The sequence below is a fragment of the Pinus tabuliformis genome, chromosome X (assembly GCF_031772625.1).
Source record: "Pinus tabuliformis cultivar Carrire ecotype Pingquan chromosome X, CPIR1, whole genome shotgun sequence".
NCBI classification, from domain to species: Eukaryota; Viridiplantae; Streptophyta; class Pinopsida; order Pinales; family Pinaceae; genus Pinus; species Pinus tabuliformis.
Genome location: NC_142308.1, coordinates 1,605,163,521 through 1,605,189,367, shown reverse-complemented (window position 1 = coordinate 1,605,189,367; position 25,847 = coordinate 1,605,163,521). Strand labels below are relative to the sequence as shown.

The 25,847-nt window shown below is 42.7% G+C and overlaps 1 protein-coding gene across 1 annotated transcript in view; it reads left to right on the top strand.

The window, feature by feature from the left end:
* The first annotated feature begins 935 nt into the window (after positions 1-935).
* NIC1 (nicotinamidase 1) overlaps positions 936-25,847 on the top strand; it is a 150,396-nt gene continuing 125,484 nt past the window's right edge. Inside the window, exons 1-2 of the mRNA XM_089446939.1 lie at positions 936-1,169; positions 1,464-1,647. Coding sequence (XP_089303065.1) covers positions 1,020-1,169; positions 1,464-1,647 — 334 coding nt within the window. The 5' untranslated portion in view covers positions 936-1,019. The remainder of the gene's footprint in view (positions 1,170-1,463; positions 1,648-25,847) is intronic.

The window sequence follows — 25,847 nt, the reverse complement described above, 5'->3', positions numbered from 1 at the left end:
ATAAAACAAATTTCAATTATAATTCATAATTCATAATTAAATTTTAAATATAATTCATAATTAAAAATAATAATATATTTTTTTATTTAAATTATAATTATAACAATGCTCGCCATTCTCCAAATCTAAAAACCTAAAAATAATTGACTATAATATAATAGTGTTATTGAACTTTTAAATTTAAAATCTCTCAAATAAATATAGATGAGACTAATTTTAAATTCTAATTAATTACACATTTAAAATAAAAAACAAAATAGCAATAATTTTAAATTCTAATTAATTACACATTTAAAATAAAAACAAAATAGCAATAATTTTAAATTCTAATTAATTACACATTTAAAATAAAAAACAAAATAACAATTATAAATAATTTTAATATAAAACAAATAATATAAAAACAAATATATATATTTTTAATTATTTTATATTAAAGAATAATGATAATAATATAATTTTAAAATCACAACTAACTCAAAGAACCAGCAATTTGATTCCTAAAAACTACACAAACTTACATTCTTATTCTCCATTATTTTACTCACACTGGACTTTATTTCTCCAAAATAACGAATACAATGACCAAAAGTAATATGATGCGGATTTCACACTCCATTTTTCATTTATTCTCGAATGATAGTGATGAGACACTTTGCCCCATATTCTTAGAGCAGACCCTTTTCACCACAAAAGAATATGATCCGGATTTCACACTCCACTTTTCATTTATTCTCGAATGACAGTGATGAGACACTTTGCCCCATATTCTTAGAGCAGACTATTTTCACCACAAAACAAAACATGTCGGGTAGATCACTTTGTTGGATAGGGTGGCCCGCTAACTTTTATCGGTACGTGATTGGCCCAATCTTAACTTAGTCAATGTGCTACAGTCCAACTTGATTCAATGGACTTTGAAGAAAGAACAATTTTATCCAAGGTCAACGTAAAGATGGCCTATATGATCACTAAAAGCGCCTCTGCACAGCCCTAAATCTAAATTTAAATCTACTTGTATGATGATGGGAACCCAAATTTTGGAGCACTTGCATGCCAATTTACCCCTCGATGAGGGTCCTCTGGTTCTTCCCATAGAAGATAAGAAAATAGGCTTGGTGCTTGTAGACATTGTCAACGGCTTCTGTACAGTTGGCGCAGGCAATCTGGTACTTATATTTGCTCTGGAATTTGGTTTATTTAGGAAAGGTCTCCTGTTGGGTTTAAATGGGCGCATTGATTTAATTATATTCATGTTTGATTTCATGCAAATTCAAGGAGACTGTTAGTGTTTTTTTTGGAAAAATCAACATTAATGCGGTTATTATCTCCAGGGCCTCAGTGATCAGATTGCTGCATGGGTTTCTGTTTTTTTTGTCTATGTTATATTTATTATTTTGGGTTATCCGAAGAAATAACTCAAAATCAAAGCTCTTGTTGATATTATAATCCTCCCCTGGCAGGCTCCCCAGGTTCCCAATCAACAGATAAGTAGCATGGTGGAGGAGGGTGTGAGACTAGCTAAAGAGTTCAGTGCACGGAAATGGCCAATGCTGGCATTTCTTGACACTCATTATCCAGACAAGCCAGAGCCTCCTTACCCTCCTCATTGCATTGTGGGATCTGGTGAAGAAAATCTTATTCCAGGTATTGCTCCTTGTGTTGACTGTTTAGCTTTTTGTTTGAGAATTTGATATCTACTTGAAGGGATGCAACTGCCATGATTTTAAATTTTGCATACGAGGACAACTTACATCAAAATAGCTCTTCCTTTACTGATCCGTGCAAGTACGGCAAGTGCACGAGATGTAGATCCTACATCTGCTTTTCACAACTTCTATTAAGCCAATCAAATGAGTTGAAGATTGTGTCGCTGTAGAATCTTGAATTGTCTAGCGTTTCTCTTTTGCCACAAGAAGTTGAGAGTGACCAACCCGACAACCTGAGAGGCACTAAGATTCCTTAGGAGAATAGCTTGCCAGTAGAGCCTGGATGTGAACATACCTGTAAAAGGACTTCAATCTACTCTCAAATGTAATTAGGGAACAAGCACCTCCAAAGTCATGTCCAACATCCTCTATACTCTCACTTTTTGCAAGAACTGCAATCCTTATTTAGTGTCGGAGAACTGTTTTGCAATAACAGCAATCCTCATTTGGTGTTGGAGAACTGTGGAATTTGTAGATCAAGGAGCTATACATTCCAAGAAGAGGCAGTGTCAAAAAACTGTTACAGCACATAAGCACAAGTGAGCATAGCTCAAGATATGATAGGAAACACAAGGAACCAAAAAACTTCCATAATTGATCAATCCATAAGACCATCTATATGTGGTACCAAAGTGTAATTAATTCCCTTGAAGCAAGGAAGACATGCTCCACTTCGATTTCCCAGGTCACATAATAAACTCCTTGAATTTTAGCTTCGGCCAACGAGTTGAATGTTCAGTTGACCACTTAGTTTACTACTCAGTCGACTCTCCTGGTCAGTTATCGACTAACTGTCTCCAAAAGATGTAGAGGTGGGATGAACCTACTTATCCTATTGTTCCGATACCTTCTTATTAACACAACACCCTAGAGATCCAAGAGGTGGAATTAGTTTCCTTTATACAACCCCATAATTGTAGCTTCTTGAAGCCCAAGCATAGCTTGAAGTTTCACCAACTTAGTTTTTGTTGAAGGCTTCATAAAGATATTAACAATCTGATCATCTATCGTGCAATAGATAAGAGAAAAAACAACATCCTGTACCATTTGTCTCAAATAATGAGTTTGAAGCTTCACAATAACCTGCTGAGATAACATGCAAACTGTTATGATGAATGACTGGGCCATATCAGCATTGTAAAATGCATATGAATGGTTGTTTTGGCACATCTGAAGAAGGGGCATCTGAGGACTATTTCGACCTCCAGCAGTTGAGGATTCCACGACTTTGTGACCCATATGAATCAGAAATTGGCCATAACACCTAGAATCCATAACTAAATGCAGCGATTTGTGGGACAGATCCAGAGAGAATGTAGGGCAATATAATGATGACACTGCAGTTGCATCTGCTTGTTAAGGTCTGAGAAATTTAAACTATCCCTTGGCCATGCTCTGTAGCAAGGCAGTGAATTGTTGCACAGCAGACTAAAAATAGTAAGGAAAGGAAGGGGTTACCATGTATACATGTAGGTGCCAGTGCAGCGCTGAGTGGAGGATTTGTTGAGGCTGAACCTCTGCCTTTCTAAGCTCAGAACATCCACAGGAAAAGGAAGGAAAAAGCACGACTGAGGTGCACACTCTGCTCACTCCTACATAACAAAATCAGAAGGAATATGCTTGGAAATTCACTTGTTAATTTTCTAACCCCAGTGACCTGGTTAATTACTTCCTAGCAGATTGGATCTACCGAATAAAAGATGTGACTGAGATTTTAACACTTCAAATATAACAGTAGATGTGATGTTCTTTTTTCTGGTGTTCCTTATGGCATGGTTAGGATGGCCTTTCAGAGTTGGGGGCAGACAAGTCATAGGTGCAGGTTGGCGTTATCAGTGGGTCCAAGGGATTTTGGAGGGGCTTTGAGGAGTTTTTATGAGGTCCGATGACATTTGCTTGGTATATTCTTTCATCCGCACAGTTTGCCTTTCGTTCCGTTTCATTCTGACAACTTTCAAAAAACAGGGTTCTTAATGGGCCTAATTCAATTAATTACGCTTAAGGTGGCATTTTAGGAGGAATACTTGGCAAAACACCTTAGTGTAATAGATCATTGGAACCGAAATGAGAAAATCTATAGGATGGGATGGTTAGAAGTGATTTTTAGTGGCTTGAGAAGGCACGGTGACCAATTTACCTTTGTCCCACATTACAAAGGATATTTAATTAAAGGAAATGTGCTCAATGATTAAAATAATAATAAAATAGGAACTTTTAGAGGGGTCCATCAGATCTATAAAAAGAGGAGGCCATTGGAGGACATATTGCACTGTTGCTATTTTCTATTGATGAGGTTTGAGAACCTAGTTCCCAACTTCTAAGCCCTAGGACGGAAACCCTCGGGTGTGCTAGTGGGTGTGGGATGAAGTTTGGTGGAGAGGCTAGAATACACGAGATCTCCAAAACCTAGAAATTGTTTTATTGAAATTCCACCTAGAAGTGTCTCAATTAGATTATTAGCCTTTTTTTTAAATATTTCCTAAGTCTAAACTTAGGGGTTAATTAATCAATGTTAATTGAGATAAGGTGAGAATCATCTAGAAACTCACATGGATTGATCCAGAAATGATCTGAGCCATCGATTAAGATTTAATCTTGGTCGTTGGAGCCCCAACAGGAAGATATAAGAAGAGATCGATGTGGTGATGGATAATACATCAGTGTAGATACTCAATTGCCTAGGCAGTTCAATTTTCTCAGTGGCAGAGATTCAGAAGAGAAGATAGACCCAGAGGGTGAGTAGCAGGTGGTAGAGTAGGTTTTTTTTTTTTTAGACTATAACGGTTATTGGAATTAAAGGCGGCAAACCAGCTGCCGCGTGCTTGAGCATTACAACAAGCTCTGAGATTGAAATTCCTATTACATAGAAGCGGATCTCGCTTTTGAAACATTTCCAGCTGAGATCAAGCCCCGGACTGTCTGATGTCAGAGTTGCAAAACACCTAGCTTAACCTTTGCGTTCCTTGCTCTGGCATGAATTGGTGGCAAACCTCCTTTAAACCAAAGTCCGCCTTAAACTTTCACAGAACCTCCTTCCATCAAAAGAGAGGCTGTACAGGTCCTTCAGCTTCCCCGTCCAAGATTCAACACAACGAATTTGAGAGGAATGGAACGAGATAGATTCATACAGATTTCATGAGGTGGAAGCGCAAAACAAGGAATCCTCAGAGAAAGGAACCCTTGCTTTTAAAATCTATGGTCGGCGCTTTAACATCCGAGCAGAAGGCAGAGTATCGGCGGATAGAGCGCATTCAGGAGCATGGATCCAACAGGCTGTTCTGAAAAATAGTGCCTTCATCCTCTTGTTCTTTGCAGAGAGGCAGACTTTGGGAATCTGATTGATCTGCTTCAGCCATTTTAATTCTCTGTGAATCGGACTTCCCTTTTCTAGATAGATGATGGCTTATTGACCATATAGAGACCGGGAACATTGACTGCAAGAGGGGGAACAGGTTTGGTTTTGAAGTCAAATTGAGAGCATATCGACCAACAGGGGATTAAGGAATGGTGCAGCAATCCTCATCAGAGTTGACTAACAGGGATCTTCTGCTACGGGTAGAGCCCAGATTGGCTTCAAGGTCAGCTTGATCGTTCAGATGCCTCAGAATATGGAAAAATGATATTTTCCGGAACAGGACCAGAGTAAGCCTGATTTTCTTGAAAATGGAAGCTAAGTGGATCTGAGAGGGGTTTGTGTTGAGATTCAGCGCCTGGATGATCAGCCTGGAGTCTCCAAAGACTGACAGAGTTAGAATGTTCCTTTTGATGGCCAGATTAAGCCCTTGCCACAGAGCCAAAGCCTCAGCTCTGTTATTAGATTCGATGCCCAGCCCCCATTGATATCGAAACTCAGTAGATCCATCCGGATTCAGTAGAACCCCACCTCCACCCGCAGCTCCGGGGTTACCCTTAGAGGCCCCGTCGAAGAAGAGGCAGTGTTCCTCCAAGGCAGAACACCATTTGATAAACATCTGTTCTTCCAGGCGGATTTCCCAATTCGCATGGGGGACTGCAAGGGACAAGGGCTTGGAATCGTAGTTTGGAACCAGTTCTTTGAGCCATAGCTCCTCCTCGCTGTCCAAAGCTGCTTCATTTTTTATTGCATGTTTGGTATCCAGAGTTTCTCCCAATAAAGCTTGGATTTTAGTTATAATTTTGCCAGGAGTACATTTTTCATCCCTGAAAATTCTATTGTTCCTCTCCAACCACAGCTTCCAGCAGGTGAATTTAGGGATCCACATCCAGGCTGTCTTGAGGAGGCATTTTTTAGAGAGATCGAACGGAGATAATGAGGCCCAGTTGTGAAGCAGGGTAGGAATATTACCAGGAATCTCGACTTTGTCAGCCCCTGATCTCAGGACCCCCCTCCAGACATCACGGGCAAAAGGGCAGAGCAATAACAGATGATTAGCGGACTCTTCCTCTGACACACACAGAGGACATCTGGAAGGTCCTTCCATTCCACGTTTTCTCAGGTTATCTCTAGTGAGAATGCTGTTATGAGCTAATGTCCAGCAGAAGAAGTCAATTTTGGGCAGCGAAGGAAAAGCCCAGATAAATCTCCATTGAGTAGGATCAGGGGGAACATTAGGAATCGCTGTCCTGCTTTTGTAACCTTCAGAAACTGTGAAATTGCCAGAGAGGGAGCCCCACCCTCTTTTGTCCTTGGCTGTTGCTTTGATTGGAGATTTTCCTTGAAGCTTATCTAACAGAAGCGAAGCTTCAACCTGCAGCTGTTGGGGAACCTCTCCCAGATTCCAACTAGCCCAACGTCTTCCAGTATCTTCCGTCCAGGTTGAGATGTCCCACAGGGTATTCAGATTGTTGGACTGTAGCCAGATTTTAATGTTTGTCAGACCTTCAACATGGTTCAGTGGCTGTTCACCAAGGATTGGGTCATCCCAAATTCTGATTTTTTTCCCATTACCTGGTATCCAGTATAGATTGTGACTGAAATGCTCCATAGCTGAGAGACAGAGTTTGAAAATCGGAGAGCCTTTACTGGTTTTTGGGGGCTGGTCCAAGCATCTCAGCCGCTGTCCATTGAAGTATTTCTTCCACAGCACTTTCTTACTCCAGCTAGCCTTCCCAGCAACAATACTCCATAGAATTTTGGAGCCCAGGGAGAGATTCTGGGCACCCAGATCTCTTAAATGAAGACCTCCTTCCAGAGTTGGCTTTTTAATAGTGTCCCATCTGTTAGGGTCCCACCCTAACCCCCTTATTTATGTCATGGGATCACGTCATAGTCAAGAGTCAATAAAGCCCATATTAATATTTGTAAGTGGTTAACCCGCAATTAATGACGGAACCACAGTTAGTTGCAAATGGGCGGTAGTATTAGATAGATGGTAAATGGGCGGTAGTATTAGATAGATGGTATTAATAAAACCAACGATATTGGCCCATGGTATTGCATGTATGAGTCATATATAAAGGATAGAGACTCCCTGCGAGGAGCATCGTGTCTTGTTTTGTAATCGAGCTCTGCTCTATTGGAGGTTGCCCCCTCGAAGAGGCCTGTGAACATTTCTCTCTGAATAATAAAATCATTGCTATTCTGTGTTCTGGGTATATTTTCTTCGCATATTCTGTGTTCTGGGTATATTTTCTTCGCATATTCTGTGTTCTCGGTATCTTTTCTTCGCAAATTCTATGTTTGGGTATTGCTTTGCAGGTTAAGAGCATAACAAGTGGTATCAGAGCACTTTCCAGGGCTCGGTGGGATCTCCAAATTTTAGCAATTTTTTTTTTGGCTAGAGACGTGTTCCGGCGTCTTTAAACCACGGGATCTGTCGTTAAGCGCATAAACCTGCGGATTTGGGGAGGCATGCACGCAGGAAATACAAGAGGTGGTCACGTCTGTTGGACTCCCTTGTAACCCCTGTGGGTACCCCTTCGAGTAGTAGCGCATTAGACAGAACCGCGCACGGACTGTCTTCCACGTACCCTCTGGGTATATAGGAAGCCCCCTAGCTCCCTTGAAACCTCGCCATAGATAAACCTTCGGCCGTCTTGTGGCTACAGTACACCGAGAACAGCACTCGGAGAGATTACTCGCCCGTACGATAGGGTAGTCGGGTTGTACGGCTAAGGGTACGGTCGATCCTCCTTAGTTAGAGCCCTGAAACATTGGGCCGAGTACTACTGTCAGACCCTTATGTATATTGCGATCTGTAGCACCTGACACTCCCCAAGACCATAGTTCCCTTTCTATCGGGGGATCACACATCATCTATTCCAGATTAGCAGCAGCAGTTGTTCCACCATTCAGATCTCTCAGATCCACTAGATCGGATATTCCAGATCAGCAGCAGCAGTTGTTCCACCATTCAGATCTCTCAGACCCACCAGATCGGAGTAGTTGTGAACGGTTCCTGTACCTGGATATAATTTTCGTAGGACTTTTGGCGGCATTGACATTTTGAGGATTTGGCGACTGCAGTATTGATCAGGAAGGAGTAAAACTCCGTTAGGAGTTTTCCAACAAAAAAAAAAAAAAAAAAAAAAAAAAAAGTCTGAGATCTTCCGGGGCGCTTATTGGTGACCTAGCCCATCAGTATCAGGACGACGAGCTGAGCAAGGTGGTACCATTCAATTTCTTAGTAAAATTTTTTTAGGCGGTCCCAATTTTTCATCAGGTTGGTGTATGGTAGAAACTCGCGCTCAAGCGATGGCCAATGAAAGGATCGACAAAATTGAAAACCATGTGCACTCCCTCCAAACTGCGGTGAACAAGATCGAACTTGAGCTTCAAGGAATGAGTAACCACATACAACTTGAGCTTAAATGAATAGGTAACCAGATACAGGAGGCACTCCTAAAGGGCAAGGAGCCAGCCCACGAGGAGGCGTATAATGGCCATGAATACCATGAGGGTGAGTCTAGCCACTCTCCTCACGTTTGGCACTCCCATCCACCACCCAGTCAGCGACCTCCCAAGTTGGATATGCAGAAATTTGACGGTTCTCACACGTCCGCATGGCTAGCACAAATGGAGCAGTATTTCCAATTGAATCATATCACAGATGAGGGGACTAAGCTTATGGTGGGCACCATGTACTTGGACAATGAACGATGGCAATGGAAGGAATGGCATCAGCGTTGCAATGGACATTTTCAGAATTGGGCCCAATTTGCCAAAACTCTTCGCAGTCGCTTTGAACAGGAAGACTCTTTTTTGGGGCGTCTCACTAAGCTCCGACAGACGGGTACAGTGGAGGAATATATTACTGCTTTTGAAGCCTTAGCCTTCCGCACTAAGGGTCTCACAGATGAGTTCTACATGGAATGCTTTATCAGCGGTCTTAAAGAAGCCATCAAAGCTCAGGTTCTACTCCACCACCCTCCCACATGGACAGAGGCTTGCCAGGTAGCCCGTAAGGTGGAACGTGCATTAACAGCCCAATCCAGCCGCCCCAACTTCCCCGCTAAAGGTCGTCCCTCACAAGCTCCCAATATGACTCAGACACTTAAGATTCAAAAGGTGTCACCTGCGGAAATGGCCGAAAGAAGGAAGCAAGGACTATGTTACTACTGTGATGAAAAATATTCCCCGGGTCATAAATGCAAAGAGCACAAGTTTTTTCAAATAGATGCCACTGACTACAGCTCCACCGAGGAAGATCCACCACTTGAGGAACCGGAGGCGATCGAAGAAGATAACCAACAGGAGATTGTATCTGATGAACCAATTATTTCGCTAAATGCATTGGCAGGAATTTCTTCCCCTCAAACTCTCAAAATCAGGGGTTTTCTTAAACATCGCCCAGTAGTAGTCTTGATTGATAGTGGAAGTACCCATAATTTCATCCACCAAAAGATCGCTGAAGCAATACATTGTTTCGTCCGGGCAGTTTCTAACTTCCAAGTCCAGATTGCAGATGGGGGCACAATGAAATGTGAAGGTCGCTGTGAAAATGTTAAAATTCAAATGGGGGATTATCAATTGAAAACCCACATGTTTGCAATACACATGGGGGGTTGCGACATTGTCCTCGGCGCGGAATGGCTCTGCACTCTTGGGCCAATCACAATGGATTTCCAGGAGTTATATATGAGTTTTAAGCAGAACAACTCCACACATACCCTCCGTGGACTACAGGCGGGAGCCCCCTCTATCATCAGCTCGCATAGGATGGAAAAATTGTTAAAAAAGGGCCATCATGGAGTGGTAGCTCAATTTAATGCCATCCAGGTAGTAGACACCATGTCTCCGCCAATTCATCCTGAGATGCAACAGATTTTAAATAAACATCGGACGGTCTTTGACAAGCCTCATGAGCTTCCACCCTCGCGAGGGGAACATGATCATAGCATCACATTGGTTCCAGGGGCCCAACCCCCAAATGTGTGGCCATACAGATATCCGTTCACCCAAAAGAATGAAATAGAAAAAATCATCAAGGAATTGTTGGAAGCAGGTGTCATTTGTCCCAACATTAGTCCTTATTCATCTTCAGTAGTCATGGTCCTCAAGAAAGATGGGGAGTGGCGGATGTGTCCAGACTTCAGGGCCCTCAATAAGTTAACAGTCAAAGATAAATTTCCCATCCCAGTGGTTGACGATTTGCTGGACGAACTCAATGGGGCTCAATGCTTCACTAAGTTGGATCTTCGCTCAGGCTACCATCAAATTCGCATGAAGGAAGTCGACATTCCCAAGACAGCTTTCAGAACTCATGAAGGCCATTATGAGTTCCTGGTCATGCCATTTGGGCTTTGTAATGCCCCCTCTACTTTTCAGAGCCTTATGAATCACCTTCTCAAACCATATCTCAGAAAATTTGTCCTTGTCTTCTTCGATGACATCCTCATCTATAGTGGCACTTGGGCGTCACATCTTCAGCATGTAGATCTACTCTTGCAACTGCTCCGCACGCATAAATTATTTGTCAAGATGTCTAAGTGTTCGTTTGGCATGGAAGAAGTTGAGTATTTGGGCCACATTGTGGGGCGTGAAGGTGTCAAGGTGGACCCAGAAAAGATCCAGGCAATGCAAGAATGGCCTCAACCTAAGACCTTGAAAAGCTTGAGAGGATTTTTGGGTCTCACAGGCTATTATCGTAAATTTGTTCGCAACTATGTCCGCATAGCGAAGCCCCTAACGCAACTCCTAAAGAAAAATTCCTTCTTCTAGAACGAAGAAGCACAACAGGCATTTACCGCTTTCAAAACCGCCATGTGTTCCACTCCTGTCTTAGCACTACCGGACTTCACCAAATCATTTGTCATTGAATCTGATGCTTCGGGAACAGGTATTGGAGCAGTCTTAATGCAGGAAGGGCGACCATTGGCCTTCACCAGCCAACAACTAAGTGGGAGGAATCTGGGCCAATCTACCTACGAGAAGGAAATGATGGCCATCTTACATGCAGTCGAGACCTGGCGACCTTACTTGTTGGGGCGACGTTTCCAAATCCGCACAGATCATCACAGTCTTAAATATTTTTTGGAGCAACGCCTATCTTCCCCACAACAAAATAAATGGTTAGCCAAAATGCTGGGATATGATTATGAGATCATTTACAAGAAAGGGAAAGACAACAGGGTAGCAGATGCATTGTCGCGCCAATTTGAGGAGGAAAGTACTCTGCTCGCAATTTCCCTCCCCATTCCAGACTGGATTGAAGAGGCTCGCAGGGAATGGTTTTCACATCCCGGGCTCTCCCAACTCATTTCTCAATTGCAGGTAGATCCTAATTCCAGCAAGGGCTACTCGTGGCAGAATGATATTCTTCGCTACAAGGACAGAGTCGTAATATCACCAACATCCACCCTCAAAAGTCGCATTTTGGCAGAATTGCACTCATCTCCCATTGCAGGACATTCGGGCTTTTAGAAGACATATGCTCGCACCAGAAGATCATTTTTTTGGGCCGGCATGAAACAGGACATCCTTACTTTCGTAGCAGAATGTGACGTCTGTCAACGCCACAAAGGGGAAACCGTCAACACACCAGGCACATTACAACCATTGCCCATTCCGGCGTCAATTTGGACGGAGGTCTCCATGGATTTCATTACAGGTCTTCCAAAGTCTGGGAACAAGTCAGTCATCATGGTGGTTGTGGACCGACTATCGAAGTATGCTCATTTCTGCGCCCTACCCCAACCATTCACACCCACTTTGGTTGCTCAAACTTTCATGGATCAGATCTTCAAATTGCATGGCATGCCCACTTCTATTGTGTCCGACCGCGACCCAATCTTCACCAGTAATTTTTGGCAGGAGCTCTTCAGACTACAAGGCACTCAACTCAAACTCAGTACTTCATATCATTCGCAAACAGATGGTCAAACCGAAGCCGTCAACAAATGTCTAGAAACCTACCTTAGGTGTTTCACTTTAGAAAAACAACACCTTTGGGTACAGTGGTTACCTCTGGCAGAATGGTGGTATAACACCAACTATCATGCCACCACCAAAATGACTCCCTATGAAGCAGTCTATGGACAACTTCCGCCTTCCCCTACTTCTTATCTCACGGGGTGCTCCAAAGTACAAGCCGTGGATCAAATCCTACAACACCGCGCAACCATGCTTGCCCATCTGCGCGAGAATCTTCATCAAGCTCAGAACCGTATGAAGCAACAGGCTGACCAACAGCGCTCAGAGCGCCAATTTCAAGAAGGGGATCAGGTCTTTTTGAGGCTGCAACCATATAAGCAAACATCACTCAAAGACAAGGGTTGTCAAAAGCTCTCTCCAAAATTCTACGGACCATACCAAGTACTTCAGCGCATTGGAGAAGTGGCTTACAAGTTGGCTTTGCCACCTACAGCAAAAATCCACCCAGTTTTCCATGTATCGTGCCTCAAGAAAGTGATTGGGAACAATTGCCGAGTTCAAACCAGTCTACCTGAATTGGACGAAGAAGGGTCAATCTGGCTTCAACCTGAACAGGTTCTAGACACACGAGACAAGCACCTGCGCGGCCGCATGCTTAAGGAGGTCCTCGTCAAATGGAAAGACACCTCTCCGGAAGATGCAACTTGGGAACCAGCCACTATTCTTCAGCAGTTTCCGCAGCTTCAGCCTTGAGGACAAGGCTAGTCTTAAGGGGGAGGGCATGTTAGGGTCCCACCCTAACCCCCTTATTTATGTCATGGGATCACGTCATAGTCAAGAGTCAATAAAGCCCATATTAATATTTGTAAGTGGTTAACCCGCAATTAATGACGGGACCACAGTTAGTTGCAAATGGGCGGTAGTATTAGATAGATGGTAAATGGGCGGTAGTATTAGATAGATGGTATTAATAAAACCAACGATATTGGCCCGTGGTATTGCATGTATGAGTCATATATAAAGGATAGAGACTCCCTGCGAGGAGCATCGTGTCTTGTTTTGTAATCGAGCTCTGCTCTATTGGAGGTTGCCCACTCGAAGAGGCCTGTGAACATTTCTCTCTGAATAATAAAATCATTGCTATTCTGTGTTCTGGGTATATTTTCTTCGCATATTCTGTGTTCTCGGTATCTTTTCTTCGCAAATTCTATGTTTGGGTATTGCTTTGCAGGTTAAGAGCATAACACCATCTAACTAAATGAAGTCTTTTTTCATTGTTTTTCCCCCCTTCCCAGAGGAATCTTCTCAGCAGACTGTCCAATTTACTGAGGAAGGTTTTGGGAGCAAGCAGAATGGAATGTTGATAAAGAGGCATACTTGTGAGGACAGATTTCATCAGGATAACCTTCCCCGCATTATTCAGCCAAGTGGCTCCCCAAGCTTGAATTCTGAGTTTTATTTTGTCAAGCATAGGCATCCAGTGGGCCACTTTAGGAATGGTTTTGAAGATTGGAATCCCCAGATATTTAAAAAACTCCCAGGTCTGAATTCCTTTCATCTCTAGAAGCCTGGCAATATCAGCAAGTTCCTTGACCGAGCAGTTCCAGCTGTAGATAGTGCTTTTTAGATAGTTTATCTTGCTGCCCGAGACCTCCTTGTAGATGTCCAACTCCTTCTTAAAAGATCTTGCAGAATTTATGCTCGCTCCTCCAAGCAGAAGAGTATCATCGGCGAATTGGGCATGGTTAATGTCTTTAACATTGGGAACCATTCTGAGTCCTGGCAGAGATTGGATTTGTTGACAGCAGTCAAGTTGGAAGCTGAGCACCGAGGCTTGAATAGCGTAGAGGAGCGGGGAGAGTGGGCAACCTTGTCTTAAGCCCCTTGAGGCATTGAAGAACTTTGTTGATCGGCCATTAACCAGCGGCGCAATCCAAGGGGAGGCAATGCAGGCTTTCACCCAATTAATGAAGATTATAGAGAAGCCCAGTTTCTTCATAACAGCATAGAGGAAATCATGTTTCACCCTGTCAAAGGCGTTTGCCAGATCGAGCTTTATCACCATTCCTTTCTCTTTTCGTTGGCAACTTGAATGAACTGCTTCTTGCACCAGCACAATATTGTCCAGAATCTTTCGCCCTTTGATGAAGCCACCTTGATTTTCCGGAATGATGTCCGGCAAAACATTCTTGAGACGATTGGCGATTGTTTTGGTGATCAGCTTATAACTTGTATTACACAGTGAAATGGGCCGGAATCTACCAAATTCAGAAGCTCCTTTCTCCTTCGGTATCAGGGCAAGGAAGGCCGAGTTGGTGCTGCCTCCAATCTTGGAACATGATTGCGACTTCCTGACCATTCTCAAAAGATCTTTATTAATTATAGGCCAGCAGGTCTGAAAAAATCTGGCATTGAACCCATCAGGCCCAGGAGCTTTATCCGGCTCCATGCAGTCCAAAGCCTTCTTGAGCTCATCCATGCTGATCGGAGCGGTAAGCATAGAGTTAACAGAGTCTTGAACACAATGAGGAATTAGATCGAAGGGATAGGCTTGGGAGTCTAAAGGAGGATTATCAGGAGCCGTATAAAGCTCTTTGAAGAAGGTGAAGGCAGCTCTTTTGATGCCTTCAGGATCTTTGACCATGGCATCGTGGGACCGAATTTCTGAAATAGATTTGAATTGCTTGCGAGCTTCGGCTTGCTTATGGAAAAAACTGGTATTCTTGTCGCTGGCTTGTAACCATAAGTTTCTGGATTTTTGTCTCCAGTATTCCTCTTCATCCCTGCTGGCTCTATGGAGAGTTTTTTGCAACTCAACTTCTCTTTGAATCAGACTTTGAGAAACAACAGAGTTCTCCATTGCAGATTGGTGGGCAGCAAGGTTTTCTAAGGATTCTTTTCTCTTGGCAGCGGGTGTTTTCAGAGTTTTGGCCCACTCCTTGAGTCTTCTTTTAAGGCCCCTCAATTTTTCTTCCCATACGTAGAATGGGGATCCCAAGATCTGCCGATTCCAAGCTTCTGAAACCACTTCATGAAACCCATCTTGCTGGATCCACATAGGACTGAATCTAAAAGGTATTGGGCCAAGGTTTCCATCCAGGGAGAGCTCGAGGCTAATAGGTTTATGATCAGAGGTGCAGTTTGGGAGGATTTTAGAAGAGGCTGAAAGACCACAAGTAAGGAAAGAGGATTGGACAAGGAATCTGTCCAGGCAAGCAGCTATGTGGTTAGGCCCTAATCTTTTGTTAGTCCAGGTATATTTCCCTGCAGTGGGCTTGATATCCTCAAGATCCCAGTCTAGCATAATGTCTTCCACCCATTCTCTAGCTGGGTCCCTTACTGGGGAACCCCCCTTTTTCTCATCAATGGCTAAAGTGACATTCAGATCACCTGCAATAATAATATTTTCTAGATTGTGCAATAATAGAAAGGACTGAATCGAGTTCCAGCAAAATTTTTTCTTCGTTGGAAGGACCGGAGCATAAATATTGAACATACTTACTTGTTGACCAGAGTCTTTGTGAAGGAGCTGGGTGAAGATCCAATGAGAGCAGTTTTCTTCTTGAATCAATTCATATTTGGAGCTGTCCCAGAAGGAGGCAAGCCCGCCAGAGGCGCCCTTAGCACTGACAGCACTTCCGGGACCTTTGCGCCAGAATGTCTTACTAGTTTGGAGGAGCAGATTATCCTCCATCTTTGTCTCCTGGATGAGCAGGATTTCAGGCGAATGGATCCTGACAATATCTTTCAGGGCTTCTTCTTTCAGTTTGCTGCCTAACCCTCTGCAGTTCCAGGAGACGTACTTCATTATTTACTGATTTGGGAGGTGGTGGCTCCTTTTGGAGCTCTGCTCTGCTTTCGTCCGGATCTGGTGTTCATCATTCCTTTGAGGGTTTTCTGGGATCCTTGCAGGACGTCCAGATAAGTTTTCTCCTCTCTCTGTTTCTTCTTAGATTTCCGACCCCTAGCCGACTTGATAGGGGTGATTTGAGAGCCATCTGATTCGGTGTCTCTCTCTTCTGACTCTTCACCCGAGTCAGAGGCTAGGCTAATATGCTCCTCAGTACCTTCGTTTCCCCTTTGATCAGCAGCAGCTAGAGGATCGGTTGGATTTTCTTCGGTTTCTTTCAGCTTATTCGATTGGTCTTCAGTTTCTTCGTGACTCTCTGTTACAATCACCTTTTCAACTGATGGGGGGCCTTCTTTTGTGATTGGTTTGGTCTGAGAGATGGGCTGGGATTTCCCCATTGTTCCAGTTTTTGTCTGAACAGTAGGCTTTGAGACTACCTTGCCTTTTTTTATCTCTTTCCATCCTTCTTCTTCCACCTTGTCCTTTGATGGGGCTTTAGGACAGTTTCGTTGGAAATGACCATGCTCATGACAGATTCTGCACTTAAAGGGCAGTTGCTCGTAGTCCAGTTTCTGGTAGTGATGCCAATCTCCAACTGAGAGTTTAACGGCTTCCGGTAGACCAGCTTCCAAGTCGACTTCCACGCAGATTCTTGCGCAGGTGTATTGGCCTCTATTGTCAGCTTTGTCTATGAATCGACCCAGCCCGTTTCCAATCTTTTGAAGGGATTGATAACTCCAGCAGTGGATTGGCAAGTTGGGGAGCCAGACCCAAACAGGAACCTCTTTTGGTACATCGACTGAAGGGTCGAAGTCAGGGGTCCATTTGTTCAGGAAGAGGCCTTGGTTTCCCATGAAATACGGTCCGTTTCTGAACACCAGGTCACGATCATCCTTGGTAGTGAATTCGAAAATGAAGAATCCTCTACCGACAGCATAACAAATCACGCTGTTCGACAGTAAAGGCCTCCAATTTCGTTGGACCCATTCATCTGTCGATTTTGTTGAAGGCCATCTACCCATAAATTGCCCGACCAGCCCTCTGTCAGCCAAGGCAAGAGCTATTTTGATCGGCTGTTCTTCAGGCAGAGCAATCTCTGGTATTTCTTCGAGTTTTTTAATGAATGTCGGTACTTCAGGAGGAGGTCGTTTTCTCCCTTTCTGAGACAGCAGGTTCCGAAATGCGGCTGTTGATGAGTTTGGCGGGGAGGGAGAGGACTCTCCGCCCCCTGGAGCTCCCATGGCGGCGTCGGCATAGCACGCAGCTTGACCTAATCGCAGAGAGGAGCGCGCGCTCGAGTTCTCGCTATCCCTTTGTTGGAGTAGGTGGTAGAGGAGGTTAGCAGCATTCCAGAGAGGAAATATTCCAGTCCCGGGAAGAGGCAGTGAGAGGAAGGCCGAAATCCCCAGAGGTTCTGCGCAAGCACTGCGCAGAGGTGACGCAGAAGGCTCAGCGTGTGGCTAGGGAGGCAATTTCGGTGGTAGAAATTAGCTGTGGGGTGAGAGAAAATTCTCACAATAATTTTTCCAGTATTTTCCTCAGATTAGATTGCCAGTAGAGCATCTAAATTATTGTACTCAGAATTGTTGCTGAAGAATAATAATAAAACCCTCATCTGCTGCACCGGTTTTCCCACATTGGGTTTTTTCAGGGACAATTGTCCAAATATAATTGTATCAAAATTTACAAAAGATTTTTCGGCGAAGATCACATGAGACATCATTTGTCGACGCGTTTCGAACCAACCAGTGTGGTTCCAATATTCGAAACGCATCGACAAATGATGTCTCATGTGATCTTCGCCGAAAATCTTTTGTAAACTTGATATGGATCACAGAAGCCTAAACTCTACTATTGTATCAAAATTCTTATGTGTGTGCTAGAATTTCTTAGTTTCCAATATTTTATTTTCCAGAGTATTTTTATGGTGAAAATTGCAGTTGTGATTTTATTCATTATTTGCCGTAGCAAATAAATTGCATAATTTAATTTATAGTTAGGAGAATAATTTTCAGTTGTTGCAATAGATGAAATTTTCACATGGTATCAGAGCTAGTTTAGCAAATTGGTAGCTCAGATCGAAGAAGCAGGAATTTCGTTGTTCAGAGGGAGCAGCAGTAGAAAATTCGCAGAGGTTGCACAAATTACCTAGCCAGTCAGTATGAATTGCTTGGGAAATTCGATTTTCAGTTGCAGGTGGCAGAAAAAGATTGATTTCCAGAGATTAGTAATTCCAACAGGCAGAGGGAGCAACAACAGAGTTATTTTCGAGAGCAGATTACTGATCTGTGGCACAAAGGGTTTTGCAGCAGTTTGCAGTAGCAGAATCAGTGCCAAGGGGAAGAGGAATAACACACAGTATGGCCATGGATCGATTTGATATTCAAGGAGCTTCAGAGTTGTCTTCCAGATTGGAGGATGAATTTGCTTGCTTATCAGGCTCAACTTCACAGGGTGTCTGGTATATAGACAGTGGAGCGTCAGCTCATATGACAGGGGTTAGAGAATATTTCTCTAGCTACAAGGAGGAGCAGATGGACTTCCAGATTACGATGGGAAACAGAACAAAGTGTACTCTAGTAGGGAGAGGTACCATCAATTTTCAGAGGGAGTCAGGGGCAAGCACCAGCATAAGAAATGTACTACATGTGCCAGGATTGGGTATGAACCTGATTTCAGAATCCAGTTATAGGATAAGGGATATGATATCCACTTCGTAGGGAAGAGAGTGTTTATTAAACACTCAAGTTGGAAGAAGGTAAGACAGATTGGAGTTCGAAGCAACAGATTGTACAGGTTGCAACTCGACTCTCCAATGGCACTAATAGGCAGTGACAATAGCGGTTGGAAGGATCTAAATGAGTTATGGCATAGGAGAATGGGACATCTACACCATGGAGCACTCAAGATGCTCAAGGAAACAGTAACAGGGGTTCCAGAACTTGGCACGAAACACGATGATGTGTGCAAAGGATGCGTACTTGGGAAGTATGCTAAGGCAACATTCCCAAGAAGTGACAATAGAGCAGATGGCGTGTTAGGACTTATACATTCAGATATTTGTGGCCCGATGTCCACTAGAGCTCTTAGTGGTGCCGAATACTTCGTCACCTTTATTGATGACCATTCCAGGAAAACCTGGATCTACTTCTTGAAGACCAAAGATGAGGTCTTCGATCATTTTAAAGAGTTTAAGGCTCTCATGGAGAATGCGACAGGGAAGAAGATCAAGGTGCTTCACTCAGATAATGGTGGAGAATATATTGATAAAGACTTCACAAATTTTTGTGCGAAGGAAGGCATCAGAAGAGAATGGACAACCCCGTATAATCCACAGCAAAATGGGGTAGCGGAGTGGAAAAGCATAACCATAGTTGGGGGTGTAAAGTCCATGTTATATGACCAGGATTTGCCCAGGTTTCTATGGGAAGAGGCATGTAACACAACAATGTATATTCAGAACAGGACTCCTCATAGAGCATTGGGGAAGAAAACGCCAGAAGGGGTCTTCACAGGGAAGAAGCCAGAAGTTAGCCACTTCAGAATCTTTGGTAGCGTTTCTTATTGCCATGTGCTAGATGAAAAGCATACCAAATTGGACCCGAGTGCAGAAAAGGGGTTTCTCGTTGGGTATCCAAACCTCAAAGGCATACATGATCTACATTCCTAGTAGTAGGAAGATTGTGGTGAAACGAGAAGTGAAGTTCATGGAGGACCGAGTTTTAGGAGATCTCGTGAGATGCCTGCAGGTGATCAGAATTAGTTAGTAGAAGTTCCTTTGGTCTTGTAGTGGGGGCAGCTAGTGGGATCGACAGGAGGATAGTCACAAGGATCGAGTACAGTGACTAGTACCAGTATTTCCTCAGGTGCAGGAGATCCGGGGAGTTCTCAGTAGATGGAGCAGCAGAGGCAGGATGAGGAGGAGTTGGTTGAACCTCCCACCACTAGTGGTCGAGCCAACAAAGAGGTTTGTCAGACATTGAGAGATGCAGAGGAGTTTATTGGAACTCCTAGAATGAACAAAAGACAACACAAACAACTTGACAAGAACCAAGCATTGGTGGCTCAGGTTGCAGAACCTTCCAGCTTTCAAGAGGCCGCACAACATCAGGTGTGAGTAGACGCCTAGTAGAAGAGTATAGCTCTATCATGACGAATGATGTTTGGGAGGTGGTGCCAAGGCGAGAAGACATGTTAGTTGTAGGTTCTAAATGGATCTACAAGATCAAGTATGCTGCAGATGGCAGTGTGGCAAAGTATAAGGTGTTGAAAAATCAAATTAAATATATTAGGGTTTGATTCTCCTTTCTTGATAATTACTTGTGAGTGTGTTGTCTTCTTTTACTTCTTTATTATCTTATCTTTCATCAAGAAATTACCATATTATGTGTGTACGAAGATCACAAAACAATAGACACAAGATATAGGCACTATGCCAGGGAAAAACCCCCCTCGAGGGGAAAACCCAGTCAAGATAATTCTTCCTTTCAATAGTATTCGTTGAGACTCTTCACCCTAGACCAAGAACAAACTTTCCCTCCACACCAAGTTATCCTCCCAGATCTTCGAATAGGAAACAACTTTCGGCAACAGTAGCTTTCGGCAACAACGAAATCTTAGGAGACTTCGATCTCCCAATCTAGATAACGAAACAGAGAGAGAGAGGCACCAAAAGTTCGATTTTCTTCCTCTCTTTAGACTTCCCCAAACTCGCACTTCTTTTGACCTCCCGACAACAAACTTCGCACTTCTCCAACTCTTCTTGAGATATCGAACTTGCTTGAGAGTTGATGCTCCAAATGACTTCGACCTCCTTGTATATATAGGCTTCTTGTGGGTCGAATTAGGGTCCTTAGGCCGACTTGATCTCTCTTAGGCCGACTTGATGTGGAGGGTACATAATTCATATTTGACTCAATACAAAACCTTTTTACATGATTCAAAAGCCCAAGAAGGGTCTCTTTGAATGTACAATGACTCTATAAACTCAATATTAATCCTAGGAGTCCACAATGGGGACTTTGACTAATATAATGATGACCCAAGCATGAAACCCATGCTTTAATAAGTCATTGTTACAATAATAAAAATTCTTTTCTTTATTCTTTTGACAAGTACATTACATAATGACTCAAGTACATTAATGAAGACCGAACATAGTTACATTTTCTAACACTCCCTCTTAACTAGGGAGGTATTCATAATGTACAAATATAATGGAAGATCTCAAACTATATGAACCATGAAGACATTCGGCAACACAATTTCATGGATTAGATTCCTGACCAGGGCAATCTATCCAACCAGTCACTCAACAATTTAGGCACGCATTGCCATAGGCTAGATTCCTGACCAAGGCAATCTATCCAAGTGGACTCAAGCTTTCAGCCCCTCTAGGTACCATCAGGCATACTTGTTAACCACCAACCTAAACATACAGGTGTGTATCCAAAACAGAGCTCAATAACCAACACCACCTTTTCAACTTCGGGACCTAGACATCAACACAAAGTGCCAGCGATATGTCTCCCCAGGCAATGCTTCATTTGCAAAGCCTCAACAAATCTCTTCCACTTTCTTATCATCAATATAATCAATAAAATCTACCAAACTAAGCAGGTTCCTTAGATATTCAAACTTCTTATTAGGAAGAGCCTTTGTCAGTATGTCTGCTACCTGTTCATCTGTCGAAACATACTCCAACTTCACGATCCCATCCTGCACCAAGTTCCTAATAAAGTGGAACTTATTATTGATATGTTTCATCCTCAAATGAAACACAGGATCTCCAGACATCTTGATACAACTTTGATTGTCACAATTAATCACAGTAGGACCCAGAGACTTCTCGAACAAATCTGTCAGAAGATTCCTTAACCAAACAACCTCTTTTCCTACTTCACATGCAACCACATATTCTGCCTCGGCACTACTCAATGCAACGAGATCTTGCTTCCTACTCATCCATGAGATCATAGTAGCTCCCAGACTAAAGCATCCTCCAGTAGTGCTCCTTCCATCGGTCTCACTGCCACCCCAATCAGAGTCTGTGAAGCCAATTAGCTTGACTTCCTTACTATCATACTTTAGGCAATGATGTATAGTGCCACGAAGATACCTCAATATATGTTTGGCAGCTATCCAGTGATCATGACGAGGCTCCAACTAAAACTGACTAAGAATGTTCACTGCAAAACATATATTTGGCCTAGTATTTACTAGATACATTAGGGAACCCACCAACTGTTGATATGAGGTAGGATCCATGAGACTAGAGTTAGAGCCCCTCAACTTCTTGAGGTTGGTGATCATAGGAGTAGTCATCAACTTGGAATCCATCATCCCAAATTTCTGCAATAACTTGATGATGTACTTTCCTTGCCCCAAATATATCTCCCCAGGTCTCTGCCATACTTCTAGACCTAGGTAATAGTGCATCAGTCCTAGATCCTTCATTTCAAATTCAGCTGCCAACATCTTCTTTCATTCTTGAATTCTTCGCTCTACACCTGTGATGAATAGATCATCCACATATAGTAGAATAATGATGGGCTCATTATTCACGACCTTGATGTAGAGATTCAGATCAACAAAACTCTTCACGAACCCAATTCTAAGTAGATATGCATCCATCCTTGCATACCATGCCCTAGGTGCTTGCTTCAAGCCATATAGGGCCTTCTTAAGTCTGCAAACATGAGAGTCCCTTGCTATTTACTTCAAAGCCCTTGGGTTGTTCGATGTACACTTCCTCATCAATGGTCCCATTCAGAAATGCGGTCTTAACATCCATTTGATGGATATTCCACCCCATTGTAGCAACCAATGAAACCAATGATCTAATGGTAGTGTATCTTGTTGTAGGTGCGAAGGTTTCTATATAATCAATGCCTTCCTTTTGAGAGAAACCCCTTGCAAAGAATCTTGCTTTGTACTTGTCTATACTTCCATCAACAACATGTTTGATCTTATAGATCCACTTTGATGTGACAACCGATTTGTCACTAGGTCTAGGAACGATCTCCCAAACCCCATTCTTCATGATGGATAGATATTCTTCCTGCATAACTTTCTTCCAAACCTCTTCATGCTCAACTTCCTTGAATGTAGATGGTCCGACTTCAATTAACTTTGTCGTATATGCAGCATAGTCAGATTATCTCTTTGGTTTCTTACTTTCCTTGAGGGAACGTTTCACAACTTCATGTCCTCCAACATCTTCTAATGTAGCTTTCAACCAATTTGGCCTCTTCCTTGTGGTTGGGACAACCATCGATTGAATAGGTTCACTTGGTCCTTCTTCTTTGATATTTGTAGTAGAGTTTTCATGATGAACTTCTTCTTCTTCAAATATGGGAACTTCTTCATCATCAGAATCAATAGGAATATCCTTTGATTTCTTGTATGCTTGATTTTCATCGAATATGACATCCCTGCTTACTTCAATATGTCTTCCTTCCTTTATGTAGATTCTATATGCTTTTGAGGAAAGACTATAACCAACGAATATTCCCTTGATACTTGTCGAGTCCAACTTCTTTCGCTTGTCTTTCGGAACATGGATATATGCTGGACTTCCAAAGATTCAGAGGTGATCCACACTCGGCTTCTTCCCTGTGAATACTTCTTCGGGTGTAGTATTATCAAGACTCTTATGAGGACTTCTATTTTGAATGTATATAGTAGTCATCGCTGCTTCTCCCCATAAGAACTTTGGTAGATCTTGATCAAGGAGCATAGTTTGAATGCCTTCTTCAATTGACCTATTCTTCCTTTCGGCCAATCCATTTTGTTCGGGATAGTAGGGAACAATGAGCTCCCTCTTAATACCTGCTTCCTTACAATATGCAATCAACTCTTTAGAAGTGTATTCCCCACCATTGTCAGACCTCAGAGTTTTTATCTTTCTTTTGGTTAGGGTTTCCACTTCAGCCCTAAACTCCTTGAACTTATCAAATACTTCATCTTTAGTTTTGAGGAGGTAGAGCCATGTCTTCCTAGAATGGTCATCAATGAATGTCACATAGTAAAGATGACCTCCAAGTGATTTGTCAGACATGGGCCCACACACATCAGAATGGATGAGGTCTAATATCTCTTTAGACCTAGTTTCACTATTATGAAATGGCTTTCTAGTATGTTCCCCAAAGAGCATCCCTTGCACACACCTTCATGATCTAACTTCATATTAGGAATACCATGAACTAGTTGACTAAGAGTAGGGATGACCTTGTAATGTAGATGACCATACCTCCTATGCCATAGCTCAATGGGACTTATTTCCATATGAACCAAAGCTTGAGGAGGTGGTGTAATGACCCGATAAAGACTTCCTTCACGAACTCCAATAACCCTAGCTTTATCAATGCTAGAGTCTTTTCCCCAAACCAATACTTTTCCATCAACAAAAGCAACTCTTTCCCCTTTATCTTCTAAACAAGAAATAGAAAGCAAATTCTTTTTCAAACCTGGAACATAGAGAATGTTGTTGAGATGCTGCTTCCATCTGTTATCCAGCTTCAACGATGTTGATCGTAGGCCTCTAGCAACATAGCTTTTGTTGTCACCCAATTCCATTGCATGAGAGGATGGCTCCTTTGATAGTGTATGAAGTTGCTTACTTTCACCTGTCATGTGTCTCAATGCTCCACTATCAATGATCCATGCATTGTCATCAGTAAGAGAACCTGTAAGGGTAGCCAAGAATCCTTGACTCTTGACCTTGTTGAACAAGTAGTAGATGACCTTCTTGATCCAGCTTCCAGCAATGTTGCAACCCATTCTTATGTAGTTCACCATAGAGGGAGAATCTATGCCAACAAAGTGATCTTCGACTCTTCTTGACCTTAGCTCTGATACCATGTTGGAAAATCAAAGTAATTATATTTGGGTTTTATTCTCCTTTCTTGATAATTACTTGTGAGTGTGTTGGCTTCTTTTACTTCTTTATTATCTAATCTTTCATCAAGCAATTACCATATTATGTTTGTATGAAGATCACAAAACAATAGACACAAGATATAGGCACTATGCCAGGGCAAAACCCCCCTTGAGGGGAAAACCCAGTCAAGATAGTTCTTCCTTTCAATAGTATTCTTTGAGACTCTTCACCATAGACAAAGACCAGACTTTCCCTCCACACCAAGTCAACCTCTTAGAGCTTCGACCCCTTCTAGCAACTTCGACTAGGCAGCAGCTTCTGGCAACAACGAAATCTTAGGAGACTTCGATCTCCCAATCTAACCGCGAAACAGAGAGAGAGAGGCACCAAAAGTTCGTTTTTCTTCCTCTCTATAGACTCCCCAAACTTGCACTTCTTTCGACCTCTCGACAACATACTTCACACTTTCGGAGCTCTTCTTGAGATATCGAACTTGCTTTAGAGTTGATGATCCAAATGAATTCAACCTCCTTGTATATATAGGCTTCTTGTGGGTCGAATTAGGGTCTTTAGGCCGACTTGATGTGGAGGGTACATAATTCATATTTGACTCAATACAAAATCTTTTTACATGATTCAAAAGCCCAAGAAGGGTCTCTTTGAATGTACAATGACTCTATAAACTCAAGATTAATCCTAGGAGTCCACAATGGGGACTTTGACTAATATAATGATGACCCAAGCATGAAACCCATGCTTTAATCATTGTTACAATAATAAAAATTCTTTTCTTTATTCTTTTGACAAGTACATTGCATAATGACTCAAGCACATTAGTGAAGACCGAACATAGCTACATTTCTAACACAAGGCTAGGTTCGTGGTAAAGGGGTATGCACAAATATAAGGGATAGATTATGAGGAGACCTTCGCCCAGTTGCCAGATACACCTCTATCCGGCCAGTTATATCCCTAACAGCTCAAATGGGATGGCAGATTCACCAGATGGATGTCAAGACAACTTTCTTGAACGGGGTGATAGAGGAAGAGGTGTACATAGAACAACCAGAGGGCTTCAAGGTTCATGAGAGGTGTACTCATGTGTGCAGACCGAAG